Source organism: Pyxicephalus adspersus, chromosome 11, assembly GCF_032062135.1.
Source record: "Pyxicephalus adspersus chromosome 11, UCB_Pads_2.0, whole genome shotgun sequence".
Taxonomy (NCBI): Eukaryota; Metazoa; Chordata; class Amphibia; order Anura; family Pyxicephalidae; genus Pyxicephalus; species Pyxicephalus adspersus.
The window spans coordinates 6,247,872-6,267,681 of record NC_092868.1 but is presented as its reverse complement, the minus strand read 5'-3'; the positions used below and the strand labels follow the sequence as shown (position 1 = coordinate 6,267,681).

Sequence of the window (19,810 nt, the reverse complement as noted above, 5' to 3'; positions counted from 1 at the left end):
AATAGATTGAAAATCGGATGAAAGTTAAAGTTTAAATCCGTTAAACACATTCCAGGTTTATTGTTTTATAATTCATTATAGAACAGTCACAGCTTGTAGTAGAAAACCTTGTCCTCTGCCAGCATGCAGTATGGAAAGATCCTTGTTCTGTGTGTGGAAACAGCAGTCTCTCTGCAGAAGTGAGACATGCCCTCCTGCTGGCACAGATCTCTCCAATCAGCAAAGCCTTTGCTCCCTTCTGATGTAGGATGCACTACTTGCTTGTAAAGAATATTATTTTGTTTTTTTTCAAACACCCTTTTAGTACATGATAAAGATTTTCTAGTAAACAATAGCTAAAAAGACAGCACAATACACAGCTTGCTTTGTGGCTGTCATTGTCCTATTGAATTCCCTAAATTTCAATACCATCCTTTTAACACTTTGTGAAGCCGTAGTAAGGCATGTGGACAGAAAAAGAGAAACCCTCCTGCAGCACTGCATTGTTCCTCCTCTGACCTTTATAATGGCTGGAACATATGGTGACAGTGAATCCACTCTGGTCTGTTAGGATTCTCGCCATTTAACTGCTCATCATTAATTATGGTTGTTTCTGTTTCTGCATATGCTTAATTGAACCCCAAACTAATTAACATGTAGCATTCATTGATTTTACAAGGTGAATGCAGAAGAATTAATATTAGAACTGCCCACTGTGTACCTTAACAACTAGCTAAAGGGCAAGGTGATTAGGTTTAATGCATTCACATCACATGTTCTCTTGTAGATGAATGTATGTGCATTGGCTGGGAGCCTGTTGGTAAGGTACACAGTGAGCAGAGCTTCCATTGGCTCCCACAAGCAGCAACCCATGCGAACATTGTCTGTTGTGTACTTTAACAACGGGTTCACATTTAATATTTCGGCTGGCAAGGAAAATATTGACTTATATTTAGCTTGAGCCAGGTCAGTCATTTTTCAGCTCTTCTTAATGGTAAAGAACTCAATCATCATGCAATGTGAAAAAAAGGAGGCTAATTGTCCAAAAACAGGATGGGTGATTCTGGTGCAAGGAGCAGCCATGCAATCTGAGGGTGACAACACTGTGCTAGTGTGAGCCTATGCAGAAGCAGCGTTGTCACCCTAAGACACATGATCTAGCTGCTGTGTACAGGATATGTGCAGACAAACACAGGTCTGCTTGCAGACATAGCTACCCTGTATATTGCACAATTCAGAGTTACCCACCTACAAGGTATTATGTGATCTGCAAGCTGGAAATGCCATTGGTGTAAAAACTGCAGCCTGAAAAGAAAAGTTAGACGTTCTCCCTGTACTGTGCAACAATTTTTCTAAAATTAAAATATTTATATACAGCTCTGTCCTCTCCTAATTTTCAGCCCAATCATTGGTCAATAGGAGAGAAGCAGAAGACTGACAATCCATCCCTCTGCTCTCTCCTCCTATCAGCAACTTCTATGTCAACCCCTTTTATGTAGCTTACCTAAATGGCTCCTATAGAGCTTCCAACTGTTCCTCATTAAGATGACCTCTCCACTTGGATGTTCCACTTGGTCTGATCTATACTCCTGGACCTATGATTGAACTACCAAAAGTGAAAACAGTTCATCCACTCTATGAATCGTCATATTTTTCCAGTATGAGAAGTAAAACAGTAGTTAAAAAAGCAGCAACCAGTCATCTTTTGTGTATTAATTTATAGTCTGGGGTGTGGCAAGGGTGTGTCCTTCCTACTTAGGGTGTGTCACCCCTAGGCAAGGGTGTGTTTTTGCACACCTGGCACTATAAGGTGTCTATTTTTCTCTACTCACAAAGTTAATAGGTGGGCTCCTAAGACTACCCTTTTCCCCCAGGTATGCTCTGATGCAAGCTCCTCCCCTCCCTCCAGGTATGCTCCTATGCTTGTCCCACCCTAATGTATTCTCCAAGCTCTGCCCAACCCTCCAGGTATCCTGCCAGCACTGCCTCACCTCCTAGAAATAGTTCCAGCCCTTCACTACTCCACAGGTATTGTCCCAGCCTTGCCCCACCCTCCAGGTATTCTCTGATCCATGCCCCACCCTCCAGGTATTCTCCCAGCCCTGCCCCACCCCTCAGGTATTCTCCTAGCTCTGCCCAACCCCCTAGGTATTCGCTGATCCATGCTTCACCCTCCAGGTATTCTCCCAGCCCTGCCCCACCCCTCAGGTATTCTCCTAGCTCTGCCCAACCCCCTAGGTATTCGCTGATCCATGCCATGCTTCACCCTCCAGGTATTCTCCCAGCCCTGCCCCACCCCTCAGGTATTCTCCTAGCTCTGCCCAACCCCCTAGGTATTCGCTGATCCATGCCCCACCCTCCATGTATTCCCCCAGTCCCTAGGTATTCTCCTAGCTCTGCCCCACCTCTTAGATTTTTCCTAGCCCCACCCCACCCCTCAGGTATTCTCCCAGCCCCTAGGTATTCTTCTACCTCTGCCCCACCCTCCAGGTATTCTCCCAGTCCTGCCCCACCCCTCAGGTATTATCCCAGCCCTGCCCCACCCTCTAGGTATTCTTCTATCTCTGCCCCACCCTCCAGGTATTCTCCTACTTCTGCCCCACTCTCCAGGTATTCTCCCAGCCCTGCCCCACCCCTCAGGTATTCTCCTACCTCTGCCCCACCCTCCAGGTACTCTCCCAGCCCTGCCCCACCCCTCAGGTATTCTCCCAGCCCTGCCCCACCCTCTAGGTATTCTTCTACCTCTGCCTCACTCTTCAGGTATTATCCAAGCCCTGCCCCACCCCTCAGGTATTCTCCCAGCCCTGCCCCACCCTCTAGGTATTCTTCTACCTCTGCCTCACTCTCCAGGTATTCTCCCAGCCCTGCCCCACCCCTCAGGTATTCTCCCAGCCTTGCCCCACCCTCTGCCCCACCCCTCAGGTATTCTCCCAGCCTTGCCCCACCCTCCAGGTATTCTCCCACTCCTCCCAGTCCCAGCTCTGCTGTACAATCCAGACACTTTCCCTAACTACCTAATAAACACAGAATTAATTTGTGTCTTTTATACCCGGAGTTCAGCTTTAACAATTATAAATTTTATTACTTTCACATTAACCAGTCTCACTTCTCTTTTCCAGAACTTGCCCGTGCTTTCCAACTTCTGAAGAACCATTTCAGCATTTTTTTTATGCAGGTGTCACCAAAACACGTCTGTGTCACCGGTACAGAGGAGAGAAGGAGAGGGAGGGAGGTACGTGTGCACATTACAGTACCGCAGTAACAAAAGCCTTGTGGATGGATGAAGTTAAAGCATTAGAAAGCCCTCCAAATCATACTTCCCTTTTTTTTTAATTTCCCCCTTCAACCAAAAACCCCGACACCTTCCCATTGGCTCATGCACCTGCCATGGCAGAGGCAAGCCCCCGCCTGACGCAGCTTCTGATTGGCTCTCCAGCCCTGCCAGTCAATTTCCATCTGTCAGAAAGCCCATATGGTTTGCAGAAGGCAAAGGAAGAGTGTGTGTGTCTGTTTGTATGTGTGTGTTAAAGGGGGGTGAAAGGCGAATCGAAGGAGGAGGGGGCTTCGGAAGAGAGAGAGCGAGGAAAATAGGAGAGGCAGAGAAAAAGAGAGAGAGCAAGGAAGGGGGGGCTTGATACAGATTCCCAGTCTAGAATTCCTTCTATCCTCCTCCATCAATCCCTGTACGGCTGCTTTGCACTCTCCTCTATCCTTTTGCCGCTTTACCATTGCCGAAAACGACCGTACTGGAACCTAGTGGGAGGGGAGGGGGGATTGGGTTAACGAGGAGCGAATTCTAAAAAAAAGAAAGAAAAAAAAAAGAGAGAGCGAGAAAATCAGCCAGGGAACGGAAGAAGGACAGCCGGAGAACACGGAGAAGCGGAATAAAAATGAAGACGACAGTCCTGCGAGCGATCCTGACCAGCCTGGCGGTCGCCGTGATGCTGACAGAAGGTACCACATTTTAATGACCCCCTTCTATGTAGTGCTTTGGGACCTCACGTTTTGTGGATGGGCAATGGCATCCCCTGTTTCGGTCCACAATCCCGCAAAACTGGTCTACCCCGGATTTTTGAATGAAATAGTTTTACAGTTGGAAAATCGGGGGGAACCGTGTGTTTATTTTGCCGATAGCCGGAAAGTTGAGCAGGAGGGCGATGATGGTGATGGAGCAAGAAGGGCTTTTTTTTGGTGGTGGTCCAAGGCATCTTTAGATTGGAAGTTGATGCAGTGAATATTGGGATGCCTCTGTAGGGATTCCAACACAGCCTTTGCCAAGTACATTCTTCCTTTGGGGGGGAGTAGAGAGATTTGGGGTCTGGTGGGTAATTTTGCAAGCATTTTGGACAATTCTCCATCAATCACGTACCAGCACAAGGCACCAGCACAAGTCAAAGGTTAATAAAAAGAAATGGTTTAATGAAGTCGTATGTAGACTGAGATGGGGGGGTTCTACAATCCCCCCCCCTCACACCACCTTTTCTCGTTTTTGACATTCTAATTATCCTTTTCCCTGCAGATCCCCAGGTGGTGCAAGGGTTAATACGATGCCTATATCCTGTGTTGATGACATGCTGTTGGATCAATGAGGGAGAAGATAAATAGGCAGGGTTTGCTTTGACCTCTGATCCTTCAAACAGACCCTAGATGGGGACAGAAAGGGGGATGATGGGGGTGTTATGTTATTCCTAATAGGATGTATGTATGGCAGCTGCATGTAGGACCTGCTGTGTACAGCATCTGTTCCGGAGTGGGAACATTAATGGCTGGCATTTCTATATAGCTGTATAGATCCCATCTGCAACTGCAATATGGGTCTATACATTACCTTTGCCCGAGGGTCTGATGTTACGGAATTGCCTATTCAACCAATGGACCTCAATGGATGGCCTGCTTAGGAAGTGTCCTACAGCCCATGCTTGTATATAAACACATCCAGTCTCTTCCATTCAGCATAGGAAGCTTGTTTGCTGCTGGTCTTGTTTGTGCACCCCTGCAGAGGGGCTACACGTTTCAATGGCCTCTTGGCTTCTTGAAGGACCTGATTTTTGAGGCCAATTCACATCTTGCATGTGAATCTAAATATGCTCGGGACAAACATAGGTCTACACTCAGACAGAAAAGTCTTTTTATGCCGTCTGTCTTCTGTTTTTCTCTGTATACCCTTCTCCTACCGAATAATTCTACAATTAAAAATAACCCGTTGTCGATGCTTGGTTTGGTGCCCATAGAAAGCAACGATTTGCCACCGCAAGAATTTAATCTTGGGCTACGAAGTGATTAAACCTTGTAGGTTGCCCAGCAAATCTGTGTAGTTTGAAGAACTGCAGGGCCTGACCCTTTAAATGCTGGTGATGGGGGTGTTGGGTTCATCTTGGAGGGAATCAGATGTAGATGTTGGTGGTGGTTGAAGAGTGGACCTAAATGGGAAGACTTCCTATGGATGGTATATTACTTGGTGCTTGAGGTTAAACCCTTTATGGACCATGGTCATTGAGGTTGAGAAGTGGGGCTTGGCGGATAATAACTGGTTCCTCGATATTGTCCGTTATGTATTGATACCAAATACAACTTTTCCAACATCTTCTGTAGAGATGTGGTCAATGTCTTCTTGGCATATGTGTACCTAGTCAACATTATGTTAATGAGCATTGCATAACAGTGTTGCAAAGTGAAGAAACCTAGAGTAGCCAATCGGATGCCAGTCTTTTCATCTCAGAGATCATTTCTGATTGGTTACATGCGTTTCACACTTGCAGATGAGCCAGCTGACTATGTTGTTGTCCTGCAAATCCTATTGAGACACCATGTAGCTGCACTGATTGATGTCACTTAGGTCATTAGGGGGAAGGAAAGGACATTACGGCAAGCTTAATTAAAGGAAACCTGAGCTCAGAGACGCAACTGCAATGGTTGACCTCTCCTTCTGCAGATGCCGGTTGCCTGGCTGATCCAGAAGCTTCCATACTTTTTGGGTTGAAGACCAAGGCCTTGGTTGCAGGTTAGAAGTATCCATCAGTGACTCAGAAAGTATGGGAGCCCAAGGCAGCCGGGCAAATGGTATTTTCACAGGTCAGCAAAGGCAGCGTAACTTTTTTTCTCCGTTCCAGTGTACTTTTTGGAGTATCGTCCAATATCTTGGTTTGTAACTTTTGGAAAACAAAGTTCACACTCCACTGTTGTTTCACAATCTCATGCATGGTGGCTCAGGCCCACCCACACCCATTATTTGATGTCCCAATGCAGCTCTCAGTTATGACATTGTGTGTGGTATTTATCACTTTGCAATTTTGTTGAACTATATTCCCAGTCTGTTATATCAGCAGGTCCCATCACTGCACAGTATGACTGATTCACAAATGTATCTTCCAGGGCAGACAGTAAAGCCAGCATCTCCGCTAAACACCTGCAGAGAGACACATCAGGACTTGTTTAGCATCAGCACAAATACTATAAAGCACAGGTTACATATGGAATGAAAAAATATAAATGCCATGTAGATAAATGATTTCAACATATATGGGGGAAAAAGGTGACTTATATCAATATGGCCTGATTTATATGTGTTATATTGAAAAACTAAAATTTACTATCACATCAAAACTGTGTCATACATGCATCTTTAGTTCCACTTGGTTACTAGAGCATGACTTTCCTGACTTAGGGGTAAAGCCCCATCAATGGCAATTCTCTTGCCCAATGCAAATGCCCTTGTGGGCCTCTGGGGCACTCCCAATGGGCAGATTAATGGTCAATAGAACATTCTATCAAATGTTAGGGATCTCAGAAAGCAAAAAATAGTTATATAGAGGTGATCTCCTTGCTATTATATTGAGGTGCCTCCCATTCACCTGAACTTCCTAGGTTGGTAGGATGGGCAAAAACAATTGGCCCACCCGTAGACATCACCATGACTTGTCCAGTCTAAAAACGTCCAACTCAAGAGTGCTTATATGATCAGAGAAAGAGGAGATACGCAGGGGGCCTCCCATACATAAAAGATCAAGACCAGCTCTCCAACCATGAATGGTCAGGTGGGTCAACCATCATTTTAGGATGACTTTACTAACCTTGGAAGACCATTTGGGACAACCATTGACCTTGACTAAGGGAGTAAATAATGTTAAAAGAATCCACATATCTATTCCCATTTATTAAGTAAATATTGTGCCATACAGATGGGAGATGTACTAATCGTTTGTAAGAGGGTTGTCCTCCTTGGTATCACATAGCCTGGCCTACAGTAGATTAGGCCATCTACAATACCACCGAAGTTTATGGTTTGGTGATGATGCAGGAGATTGTTCAAGAGATGAAGGAATGCGTCAGGGCCTTTATTGATCGGATCTTCCATTCCATCTATTATATGGGCCGTGATGAAGAGTCAGGTACGGGGCAATTACCACCATGGTAGGACCACTAAAGACCAACACGCCTTGTACAATGTTACAACTAGCCTACGTGAATTTGCCTGTTTCTGATGCTCTCCTGGAATGTCAATCTGTAATACACCTGGATTACTAAACATATGACGTTACAAGTTCCTTAAAACTACGCATGATATGATTTTCATGCAAAGTGAATCTGATGAATCATAAGCAACCATTTTTTGGATGGAATTGGCCATGTTGATTAATAGCAATAAAAAGTACTTGAGCAATTTATCTGCTCCCTTTGGAATTCAGATCATTAATAGAAATGATTAGAAAGGCAGAATATTGTACATGTATGTGCTTTGTTATGGGACTTCTGGCTGTACGGTTATGGATTAGATATAAAAATGCTAGCAGATCTGGTTAAGGGGCTTTCGGTCAAAATGATAAAATTTTTACAAAATACATTGCTTTTTGGTTTTATATTGGGTTTAGAATTATAAAGCACCAGACTCTACAAAGGTGTAGAAAAAACAATTAGGTGAACTGTAAAATGACTTTAAGATCATCCAGATCACATGACTAATGCCACTGTCTGGGTCACATGGTGAAGGGGAGGAGCACAACTCAAACAGAGGCAGGACTTGTTATTGGTTCTTTATATTTACCAGTATAGAGAAACTCCTGGCAGTCTTTGAGTAACCGAATATTTTGTGGTGGAGTATATTAGGAGGGAAAAAATGGCAGATAAAGGGTTAAAAAGCTAGAGCACTATATTTAGAGGTGCCCACAGTTTAATTTATAGCACCACTTCCTTGCTAGGGAACCAGGGGCCACAGCTAGGCTCTGGGGGTTGTGTAACGCTTTACTAGCTAGGTGCTGGGGACTGCATAACACTTTACAGGCCCTTGAGTTAGGGAGCTCAGCTAGGTGTAACCCCTTACCTGCCAGATGCTAGGGGGCTTTAGCCTAGTGGAGGGGATTGTGTAGCTTTTGTGTAGCCTGCGAATGGCATAGGGTTCTCTGTCTCTAGGAGGCGCTGTGTATTACTTAACCCCTTACCTGCCAAAGAGGTTAGAGACAGCCAGGCGCTGCAAATTGCATAACCCTTTAACTGCCAGGAGGCTAAGGACCTTTGTCAGGCATGGGAATTGTGTAACCCTTTACCCACCAGTGTACTCATTGTGATTCATTATGCAACCATTTCCTCCAGAGGGACTTCTTGACCTCTGGCTTCCTTGGTGGTTTGCAGCATATTTAACCCTTTACCAATAAGAAGCCTTTCCTTATTAAAAGGCATTGCACTGACTGGGACAGTTGAGCCCATTGCTGGGTGTCTGAATTGAATGCTTGTGAGAAGTATTTAACCCTTTTCTTGCATCCCAAAGTATTTAAAACCTCTACAAACAAAAGATGATTGGAGTGAAATGCATGGCACAGTAAGGGGTAAATCAACCCAACTCCTTAGCCTGGGGCTTATTGTGAATAAAGAGTCTTGTGCAGTAGGCTGCAATTTAACCCTTTCCTGGACAAAATACATGGAAACACATGAAATACATTGTACTATAGAGTATATTTTTGAGGGGGGAAAAACACTGTGAGGTTTGGTAAATTTAACCATTTCACTGCCAAGCGCTTGTTAAATTTCACAATGTGAGAAAATTTAACCCTACCCATGACATATTTTGAATAAAATACATACTATACTAAAACGTATAGTTACTATTGATACCTTTGTAAAAATGCCTTGTGCCTGGCTGTCATGTCAGTTCTATGTTAAAACTCACTGTGTATATTGGCCAGTGACCAAAACCGAAGCAGGTTCAGTATGGAAGCCAGGCAAAGAGCATTTCCAGAAGATGTTTAGCAATGCATTTAGTCTCATTGGTGTTATCTTTGACCCCCCTTTGATTGCACTGTAGTTGCTTTGTGTTTTATTTCTCTGCATGCAGCATGTCCTACTCATGCATTTATCTTGCAGGCAAAGTGCTCCCGTTGCAGTGCCTAGCTTTGATTTGAATGCGTGCATTTGCTGCATTCAAATTTAAAAGTCCTCCTGTGAAAGCAATGCATATGTACAATCTTCAAGCCTTATAGGCATTCAGCCTCTGCAGGAGATGAACACAAATCTCACACAGTGCACAGGTATCAGAATTACATCTGACAGATGCTGGCTGCTGCAGGATTTCATTGAGCTTTAACCCCTTCCCTGCCTGGAGACTATCGCCAGTAGGGATAAGATTCATATTCAATCCTGCAGTGAATTTAAGTTTATCTTCCTCTAATGTTGTGTTATTTCTTTCAGAAGGAATTTAAAGTTTCTTCTCTGCTGAGTAAATGTTATTTGGCTATTTATTCTTCTGAATGAATATTCTTAGAGTGTTTCTCATTTGGGAGTGAATATTTATTGGTTGTTTTTGTATCTCTAAGTGAATGTCCTTATAGTCTCAGAATATTCAATCCTTCAAGTGGAAGATTCAATCCCTCGTAGGCATCAATAGGGTTTAATCTGAACATTCAGCGATGGATGAATAGATAGAATATATCAAAACTGGATTTATTCTCCTCTTACAAGAACTGGGACTTCCAGCCTTAGAGAAAGCTTTAATTCACCCATGTGTAAGAAAAAACAAATCTGTCTGTTTTTTTTAATCTAATCCATGAGATTACCCCAACAGAAATTTTAGCATCATCAAAAAGGAACAACCCAGGACAGGAGTGCAAAGTAACCTATAAAATTTGTTTATTTAGCGCAGTATTGAAAGGGTTAACTTCTTTTCTAGGGACCTCTGTTCATAAATTATCACCCGTTTTGGAGTTTTTCTTTAAGAAATAACTGTTACTGTCATGGGTTTTAGTTTTAATGAAGCTATACTTGGGTTTCCATCTGATAGGAGGATGGTCCATTGATCACAAGTTTGATAGATTTTGTGATAGGTCAGGAGATCACATTCTTCAAAGCAATGTGGAAAAATATAGTTACATAGTTAGTCAGGTTAAAAAAAAGTCTATTAAGTTCAACCACAATAACAACACAATATATTATGTAGAAGAAAAGTCTCTTGTTGGTATGAGACAAAAGCTTTGTATATGTTATATTTATATGTAAATTCTTCAATTGATAGATTTGCCTCTCGAGGGGGCATTAAGGACTATTTATAGCTGCGCCCCCTCATGGTGCTCCTTTGGATAGCATGCGCAAGGTATACCTACCGATTCCCTGCCCTTTTTCACCATTCTTTTACTTCTTTTAACTTGATTTGTTGATTGAATGGAGCTTTTAGGTATCAAGGGTTGGGGGAATGTGTCCCCCTCGCCCCTTTGTAGCTCTCTGGCTGGAGCAAAATTTGAACACTCTACATTCACCCACCCATGTACCCCAGGGTTGCTCCTGCCTTGGCGAGGCAGTAAGGGGCGGTGCATGGCTGGGGAGTGGCCTATCATTAGGCCTATCATCAAACTGCTCCTCGTGGGCGGGTTGTAGTGTTTCTTTAAAGCGAACCTGTGACTTTGCAAAGCTCAGGTTAATTTTAAGCACCATTGGTGTATTTGAATCATAACAAGGGTGTGTCTGATAGAGACTCCAAATGCTGGTTAAGGAAACAGGAAATAATCATGAGAACGTAATTTAATAGATTAATTATTTTAGCAGCTGAAACAGTAGGATGGGATGGTAGCCCAAGGCATTATGATTGGTTGGAAGCCACGGAGCACTGTAAGAAGTGACAGCCTGGAAATTGCCTAAAACCATATTATGCCACTCATATACAATTCTTCCTTTGGAGTGGTGTAAAAGTGGTCTATCGGCTTTAAAGCGTCCTGATCACTTTTACATTAAACAGTAAGGCCTCCCAAACACCTTTAATGCCGCATTGTGTATTTGGAAAATTAAATGCAAGTAATCGAAATCCAATTGACTTTCAGTGGGGCTTAACTTGAACAGTGTGAGAACAATCAAATATGGCTATTTTTCTGACTTTTTAACTTAATCCATATCATTATACCAGCACAAAGTTTAGCCAGTATTGTGCCACTCACTTACAATTCTGCCTTTGGAGTAGTGTAGAAATGATCTAACAGCTTTAAAGCATCTTGATCACTTTTACATCAAACAGTAAAGCCTCCCAAACAGCTTCATATTGATGAGCATTTTTAATATGAAATAAGTGAAACCCTATTGACTTATGTACTTATAGAAATTAAAAGGTTGTATTTCCAGTGAATTTAGGTACACCTTAAGGCATGCCAAAGTGACCTCTCAACTAGTGTGTATCATTTTAGCATGCCTTCAGTGGTTTTTTAAATCTGATCTTGGTTCAGTTTGATGACTCGGGACAGGGAATTTGTATTTTCCCAGACTATTCTATCTCACCTTTACATTCAGTGACATCACAATAAAGTCAGTTTCAGTTTGTGATAAAGTTAGTCAGATTGGAAAGGCCTTATCATTGGGGAAATGATCATAAACCTAATAAAGTAGAGTAGCGACACATTTCATAGCTGGTAATCTGAGTCATCAGAGAAAGGACAGATTTAGAACATAGCGCCCATAAATGACGTACCTGCGCCAAAAGCTTGTCATCTATCTCAGTGACGAATTCACTGCAGAAATCCTGCTGGGATTCAAGCTTGTCATGTATTCCTGGGGGGGATTATGGAGGGGGGGTATGGGGGGGTCAGCTGTATAAGCCGCCACAAATTCACAAAAGTGTTGTACAATTGCGATGGTCAGGATTAAGCGGTCAAAGACAAGATTAAGATGACTTTTGTGTTATTTTGTTGTTAGCTGTGTCAGAGCAAATTAAACAGTGGATTACAATGGCCGATGTGAATTGGGGCCGGGAGTAAGGGTTTGTTAGTAATTAGTGGGCCTGATTTAATCCAAGACTGGAGAAGATAGACAATCATGGGAGAAGCTGGGTGATCCACTAAACTTGGAATGGATTTCTGAAAAATCATGCAAATGCTTTAAATCTAGGACCAGATCCATTCCAAGTTTGCTGAATCACCCAGGTTATCTCTTGATAGTCTATCTTCACTTTGGCTTTAATAAATCAGGCCCATTGTGTACCTTCAATTAAGAGTCAGAATCATGAAAAGTCAGCCCATTCTTTTCTATGTATATACAACCATGTGAAAAGATGAGTGAAAGCCGTTCTGTAAAAAGTAGATCTCAGTGACTTTATTCTATATAAAGTTGTTTTTAAATCTTTTAAATTTTTTTTTTTAATTAAAATGATCTTTGCTGTGCACCTGCTGTGCTCAGTTTTTGTGGGGTCACATTTTTAAGTCTTTTGCATGGATGTGATGTGTGCAGCTTTATTTAATATGACGGTGATGGATCAGGTGGTGAGAGGGCATACTTAGCAGTCACTATGATAATGGTTTTAGCAAGGTTTACATAAATGCCTATAATAAAAATGGTAAAAAAATGTTGCAAATGTATCCAAAAAAAAGGAAAAAAAAGGAATAATAAAGAAAACATTAAAAAATTAACACAGAAAACATTAGAAATCCCCAAAGAGAGATTCAGTGATTTACATTGGCTCATTGCCAATAATGGAAGTACCAAGAGCCCTTATCGGAAACCAAGGACAGAATGGTTAGAAGGAAATCAGCCGCCATAGATACACATAGGACCAAGAGCGGGGATCTATGGCAGCTTTTCCCTTACCAACCCGTCTATACCGGCACATGTGGTTTCCGATAATGGCCGAGACTTCTAAGGGCTCTCATATCAGAAATTTACCTTTAGAATGCTTCTTACATCAAACCCATCTGCCAGTTTTATATTAGGCTCCCATAAACACATATTTCTGGATTATTTCTTATCTATATATTAATTTTTTAATATATTTATATTTTTATGTTTTTTTTATTTTACTTTTATGTTATGTCGGTCTAAATCTTCCTCTGATCTGGAAAGATTGCTATTTGTTTTTTGTTTCCCTAGGTCCTTTCTCAAAGTGATTTCTGAATGGTGGGGTCGCCCACCAAAGCAATCCCAGTGTTGTAATGAGATAAGCTGCAGTGTCTGCGTCCTAGAAGCGGATGAGACACAAAATATGAAAAAGCTTATGCAGCGGATGCCCAACTTTGACTTGCAGCTGAACAAATTGTAGAACAGGGGAATTAGATTTCTTAGGGCAGTTTTAACACCAACAATATGTAGAACGCCTCCGGGTTGCCATATTGCACTGAAGCAACGTTTGCATTTTTTTTTACTAAAACTACAGCAACTGTACATGGCTTGTGTAGCAAAGAAAAAAACAAAAACAAAAAACAAACAATATTTAAATATATATAAATAATATAAATAATGCACACATATATATATTTATATATATTTGTGCATTATTTATATTATTATATATATTATTATATATAATATTTATTATTACCTATTCTATTTAAATAATACCCAAACAAAATGAAATATAAAAAAATAAGTAAACACAAAATTTAAATAAAATAATAATAAATAAATATTGAATTTTTTATAACTTTTTCATATACATTATCTAAAATTGATCTAAAGGAATTTATCTAAATGATATATAAAAAGTGTTTATATACCGATAATTATTTTATGTTATATACATTTAAAAAAAATGTATTTATCCATCTATATATATATATATTTACACACAAAAATACATATAAAGCAGTCAAAGATGTACTAGGGTAAAGAAAAAAAAATGATATACAGTATATATATATATAAATATATATATATATATATATATATATATATATATATATATATATATATATATATTTTTTATCATCTAATACATTGAAAGCAGTGTAGCAATCTGTCTCTGCCTAGCCTTAGGGTCTGTTACAAAGAGTGCTCTTCCACGCTCAGAAAATCTCTGATCACTGTCAAGTGCTTTATGTATTTGGCCTCCGGCAATCACACCGTAATCAATTATTTGGATTATTGTGTAAATCCAATTTAGATTAAAAAAGTAGATCTACACTCTTTATTTACTAAAGGGGTTATACTTAACAACACAACAGACCTCCCTTTGAACAAGATCACCCACCCTTACTATAATAACAACACTGCAATTCAATTTTAAAAAATAACCAATGGGTAAAATATTCAGTTTATGTATTCACCTAACCTTAGGCAAAAGTGATGTCACCGTCCTTCCAATGGGAAATCCGGGAACCCAAATCTCATAAAACATGCTTTTAACTTAAACTGCTTAGCATTGCCAGGGATCTCGTGGGTGTCACTTTTATTGATGGATGCCCAGTGGTGGAGGGTGATGTTCGGGGCACCAGTTTCTCATGTTACATCCGAGGTTATATTATTTCCGGTGGTTGACCTCAACATCATCCAATTCTTGGTATTTCTTGGTGTTGTTCCCCAAGATAACTTTCCTGAGCATGTCACTGCATGCAGTGAGGTCCATCACTAAAACCTTGAAATATGTTCATGACCTGTTGATTCTGCCTGAATGACATGTAATAGTGAAATCATGCAAAGTATTGTCACCTTTCTAGTTATTTCTTTGTCCCATTTCGGGGGTTGATGACATCAATAAACTTGCAGGTCTATACATGGCAGGTCCTTTTTGCAGATGTTTGTGTTCTTCTGGCCTGTAAGGTCCCATGGTGAAGTTCCATGGTGAATGGCAGCTATAGGTCTGATGGTGCCCAGAAGTTGTGGAAGGTCATGAAGAGGAAAAACTGGAAGTGCCAAGTGGAAGATTAGGTGAGGAGGTGAAGAGCGGGTAGGTTGAGTGAGGTTCTTGGGTTGTTGGGCTTTGGAGGTTCAACCAACCAAAGAAACCACTTCAATAGTTTAAATGGAGGGGGGAGGTAAATTTTTTTTAGTGCGGGTATTGTGGGAGTTCCTTATAGTGGGCACAACAAGTGTACAGACCCAGGAACTCTGTATATGGATGGGGAGAACCTCAATATGGGCACAACAGGCGCTTACATCCAGGATCTCAGCACTGGGATGGTGAGAACCGATAGGCACAGCAGGAGCGTAGACCTGGGAACTCAGCACAAGGTTGGTGGATTGTGGGCAAAGTTGTTGTACAGACCCGATAACTCAACACAGAGATGGCGGGAGCTCCTCATAATAGAAAAAAACAAAGGTATTGCAGAACAGTGGAAGCCCTTCATAATGGGCACAGCGGATATCAGTGGAGCTCTTTGTGATGGGCACTACTGGTGTCCAGACCCGGGTAGTCAGCACTGGGATGGTGGAAGTCCTGTGTAATGCCCACAGCAGGCGTAGAGACCCAAAAACTTAACACAGCAATGGTGGAGGCTACTCATAATGGACACTACTAGTTTGCAGAATGGTGGAAGCCCTTTATAATGTGCACAGTAGGTGTCTAGACTCAGGAATTCAGTACAGGGATGTCAGGAGCCCTTTTTTGATGGGCACCACAAGTGTCCAGAGCTGGTAACTCACAAGGTTGGTGGATACCCCTCCTTATGGGCAAAACAGGTGTACAGACCCAGGAACTAAGAGAATGAAATATGGGAACCACTCATAACTGGCATGGCTGGTGTGCGGACCAGGAACTCAGCATAAAGATGGTGGAAGCCCTTCATAATGGGCACAACTGGTGTGCAGACCAGGGAACTCAGTATAGGGATGGTGGAAGCCCTTCTTGATGGGCACGGCAGGTGCACAGTCCCAGGATAATGGGCACCACTGGTTTGCAGACCTGGGAACTCAGCACAGGGATGGTGAGAGCCTGGAAACAATGTATTATACATCGGTGCCACCATTCATTTCGCTCTTCGCTCAGATCCACGCAGGAGTCACGCGCCATTGCTCCCAAACTGTGATTCCGAGTTTCCTGGCTTCGTACTACAGTAACACTTGGCAGTAATTTATTTTTATTTGGTTTGGCAGTCCATTTGTCAAACATATCAAAGTCCCCATCAGAAGAATGCAAAGGAGATTTTTTTCTCTATTTTCCAGGAGTTGTTAGGATAGCGGCCCCAGAGCATTGAGGGTTAAATCGCCTGCGGGGCGAGGGGAGCGATGGGACAATTGTATGACATCACTGCCTCCTGAATGAGGGTCAACAAGGGTGAGGAATGGAGAGCACAGAGAGGAATTAAAAGAGCTGGAGAGGGGGAAAAGAGCCAGGTTTATTCACTGAGATGAAAGCTGCAGGAAATTTGATGAAATAGAATATCATCGCCTTTAACTCTTCAGATGCCATGGCGAGGTGAGCGGTGCCCACGGCACTACTGCAGGCAAAGGCATGGAAAGTCCAAAGCTTTGTTCCTGGTGTAGTAATAAAAAAAGAATAAATTAAAGTAAAATTGGCAAGTTTCATGTAAGACTTCCAGGTAATAATCACTGAGATCGCAGTACAATGCCTTCATTACTACATTCTGAAATACAGCGCCAGCTTTGTTCAGGCATCATCCAGGCTCAGCGTCTACTTTCATGCAAACTCAGTGATGACACAGTCCTGGTGCCTGCACCCTTCCTAAATGTGTCTGACACACATCAGCCCTTTGCTTAAGCCTTTTATCTTACATTGCACAGTCTCATTCAACGATGGGGAAACAGACTCAAAAAATGCTTCCTCCTGCCTGCAGCAGACCAGTTATGTCTCAACCTATCCTAAGTCACTGAAGCTCAAATATGGTTTTTAATGCTTTTTATTGCCTGTAAGAGCTTTTATTAATTGTGTTTATATATATTTTGAAGGGACCTTGTCACTAGATTTTTTATTGCAATCTTACTAAATGGTTATATGTGCAATAACATGTTTTTTGCATATAAAATCCTCCCTTGTACAGACAACCATAAGCCCTGGGTGCTGCCATCTTGGTTGCAATTTGAGCTGCCCCAGCACTGTAACACTTTACAGTATTCCCTTTGCTCCTCTCCTGGCTGCAGAAGAAGGGGCAGAACCAAAATGCAAAACCTACAGCTATGCCAGCACCAACATTGCGATTTGCTCTCAGCAGTGGCTGATACAGCCAACAGGGGGCCCCTGTGCAGAACTGATTTGGGGTCCCCCTGCCAAAGTCACTTGGGGCCCCTGTGAGGTGGGTCCTGTACAGTGGCATACTTTAGCCCTGGCTGGCATTTTCCTATTGGGGTCACACATCCGAGAAGGGCGGCCTTGGCCAATGATCAGATATCAACCAATATTCTAATTATTGTTATCCCAGCTACAAAGTATAAACATGAAACGTTTCCCTTCCAGGGCAGTCAGCATCTTTTTTATTATTGGATTTAATTATGGAGGTTGCTTTTATTTTTTGTTTTTGTTTATATCTTTCCTGCCAGCGATTCGCTTGAGGAGGGGTTGTGCAGGCGCGAAATGGAAATGCCCCCCCAGGGCCGATTGGCCGTCTCTCCGGAGAGCGGAGGGGTTATGTGTTTGACCTGTTTACTGGCCGTGTTGTCTGCACTGGCGGATTGAGGTTTTCATTATTCATGTCCTTGCTTCCTCGGAGGGGAACACTGCCTGTTAATCATACGATTTTCAAAGCTGTTCAGGCTACAGAGGTGGCACAAAGCCTTCGCCCTCCCCGTTCTGTCCCTCCTGGTCGCCGAGTCCTGGGGGCCGCTTCCTTGTCTGCTGCCACCGGGCCGTCAGTTTGTCTAGCAAGTCCCAGAAATGTCAGATGGCGATCATTTAAAAAGACGACTCTGGGCAAAATGTTCAGAGATGAAAATCTATTCTGTCTGCTTTTTGTTTCTGTGCCCAAATAAAATGCAAAATGTTTTGGGTCTGTACCAGGATATCAAGGGAACTCAAAACCCAATCATCTTTGTGGTTATTTGTGGTGCTTTAATGTGCGTGCCAAGGCATGGCAATGATTCAGCATGCACATTAAAGTGTACATGGGCATGGCTGGTGGTTGTGAAAGAGGGTTGCATTGGTTGCTTTTCTTGTTCTGTGTTGGGGGGCCGTTTTAGGTGAATGTTTAGGTGCCACGTCTTAGCATAAGTTGCATTGTTGGTTCACCTTGCATTAGAGCAACACATCAATCCTATTTGACCCTAAGGATAGGTTCAGACCTTCCTTTGGATCGAGCGATCCCCTGCGGCTCTTGGAAACTGGCATCTTGCCAGTCGCTTGGTCACTTGCCCTGCAGCGATGTTTCTAACCTCATCTGCACATTTGGCGGCTGGCAGCAGGGAGTGGTACTGTACAACTTCCTGCCACCCCATTCATGTTCCATGAGGCTGCTGCCAGGGGAAGCTACGTGTAGTGTCTCCCCCAAGGTAGAGGTTTCCTGGCATGAGGAGCTGGTAACCACACAACAACAATGAAGTCGAAGCTGAAGGGCAGATTGAATGAAGGGAGGCTGGAGGTTAGGATGAATGAAGGGGAGGCTGGAGGTTAAGATGAATGAAGGGGGAGGCTGGAGGTTAGGATAAATGAAGGGGAGGCTGGAGGTTAGGATGAATGAAGGGGAGGCTGGGGGTTTAAATGAATGAAGCTTAGGCTGAAGGGCAGTTTGAATGAAAGGGGGGCTGGAGGTTAGGATGAATGAAGGGGAGGCTGAGGGTCCAAATGAATGAAGGGGAGACGCAAGGTCAGATTGAATGAAGGGGATGCTGGAGGTCAGGTTGAATGTAGGGAAGACTGGAGGTCAGATTAAATGAAGGGGAGGTTGAAGGTCAGAATGAATAAAGGGGAGGCTGGAGGTTATACTGAATGAAAGGGGGCTGGAAGTCAGATTGAAATAAAGGGATGCTGGAGGGCAGATTGAATGAAGGGAATACTGGGGGTCTAAATAAATGAAGGGGAGACGCAAGGTCAGATTGAAAGTAGGAGAGGTTGGAGGTCAGAATGAATTAAAGGGATGCTGGAGGTCAGATTGAATGAAGGGGAGGCTGGAGGGCAGATTAAATGTAGGGGAGGCTGGAGGGCAGATTGAATGTAGGGGAGGTTGGAGGTTAGATGGCATTAAGGGGATGCTGGAGGTGATAATGAATGAAAGGGAGGCTTTATAGCAGATTTTATTTTGTTCCATTGAACATTCTGTATGTCTAAGATATTTGTTTGCAATCTTTTGGGGTCATTTTCATTCTAGAATACTGTAGTTATATCTCCTGTGCCAACTTCATGTTTGCAACATCTATTATCACGGTATAACTCCGCTCTTATAAGAAATTGGATATTGTAGGACTGGACAGTGAAATCTTCAGGTCTGAGAATAATGATTGCAATCTGATACGCTCTATTATGAATGAACAGAGACTAAAGTGTCTATTATGTCCCAAGGAAAATGTTCTGATTTCTTTGTGGTTATATGGAGATGGATTGATGGAGCTGTGTGTGCTCCTAACAACAAATATATAGACAAATATACATCATCACACCTCAACATGAGGAGAAAATGTTAGGGGTATAGTGTTCTATGTATAGACTGCCATAGGATTGTAGTGCGATGGTGGCCAGTGGTCAGCCATGTTGTAGTGTTCTATGTATAGAGTGCCA

At 42.6% G+C, this 19,810-nt stretch overlaps 1 protein-coding gene across 1 annotated transcript in view; it reads left to right on the top strand.

The window, feature by feature from the left end:
• Positions 1–3,500: 3,500 nt before the first annotated feature.
• Positions 3,501–19,810, top strand: part of IGLON5 (IgLON family member 5) — a 245,680-nt gene continuing 229,370 nt past the window's right edge. The window contains exon 1 of the mRNA XM_072425905.1: positions 3,501–3,933. Coding sequence (XP_072282006.1) covers positions 3,870–3,933 — 64 coding nt within the window. The 5' untranslated portion in view covers positions 3,501–3,869. The remainder of the gene's footprint in view (positions 3,934–19,810) is intronic.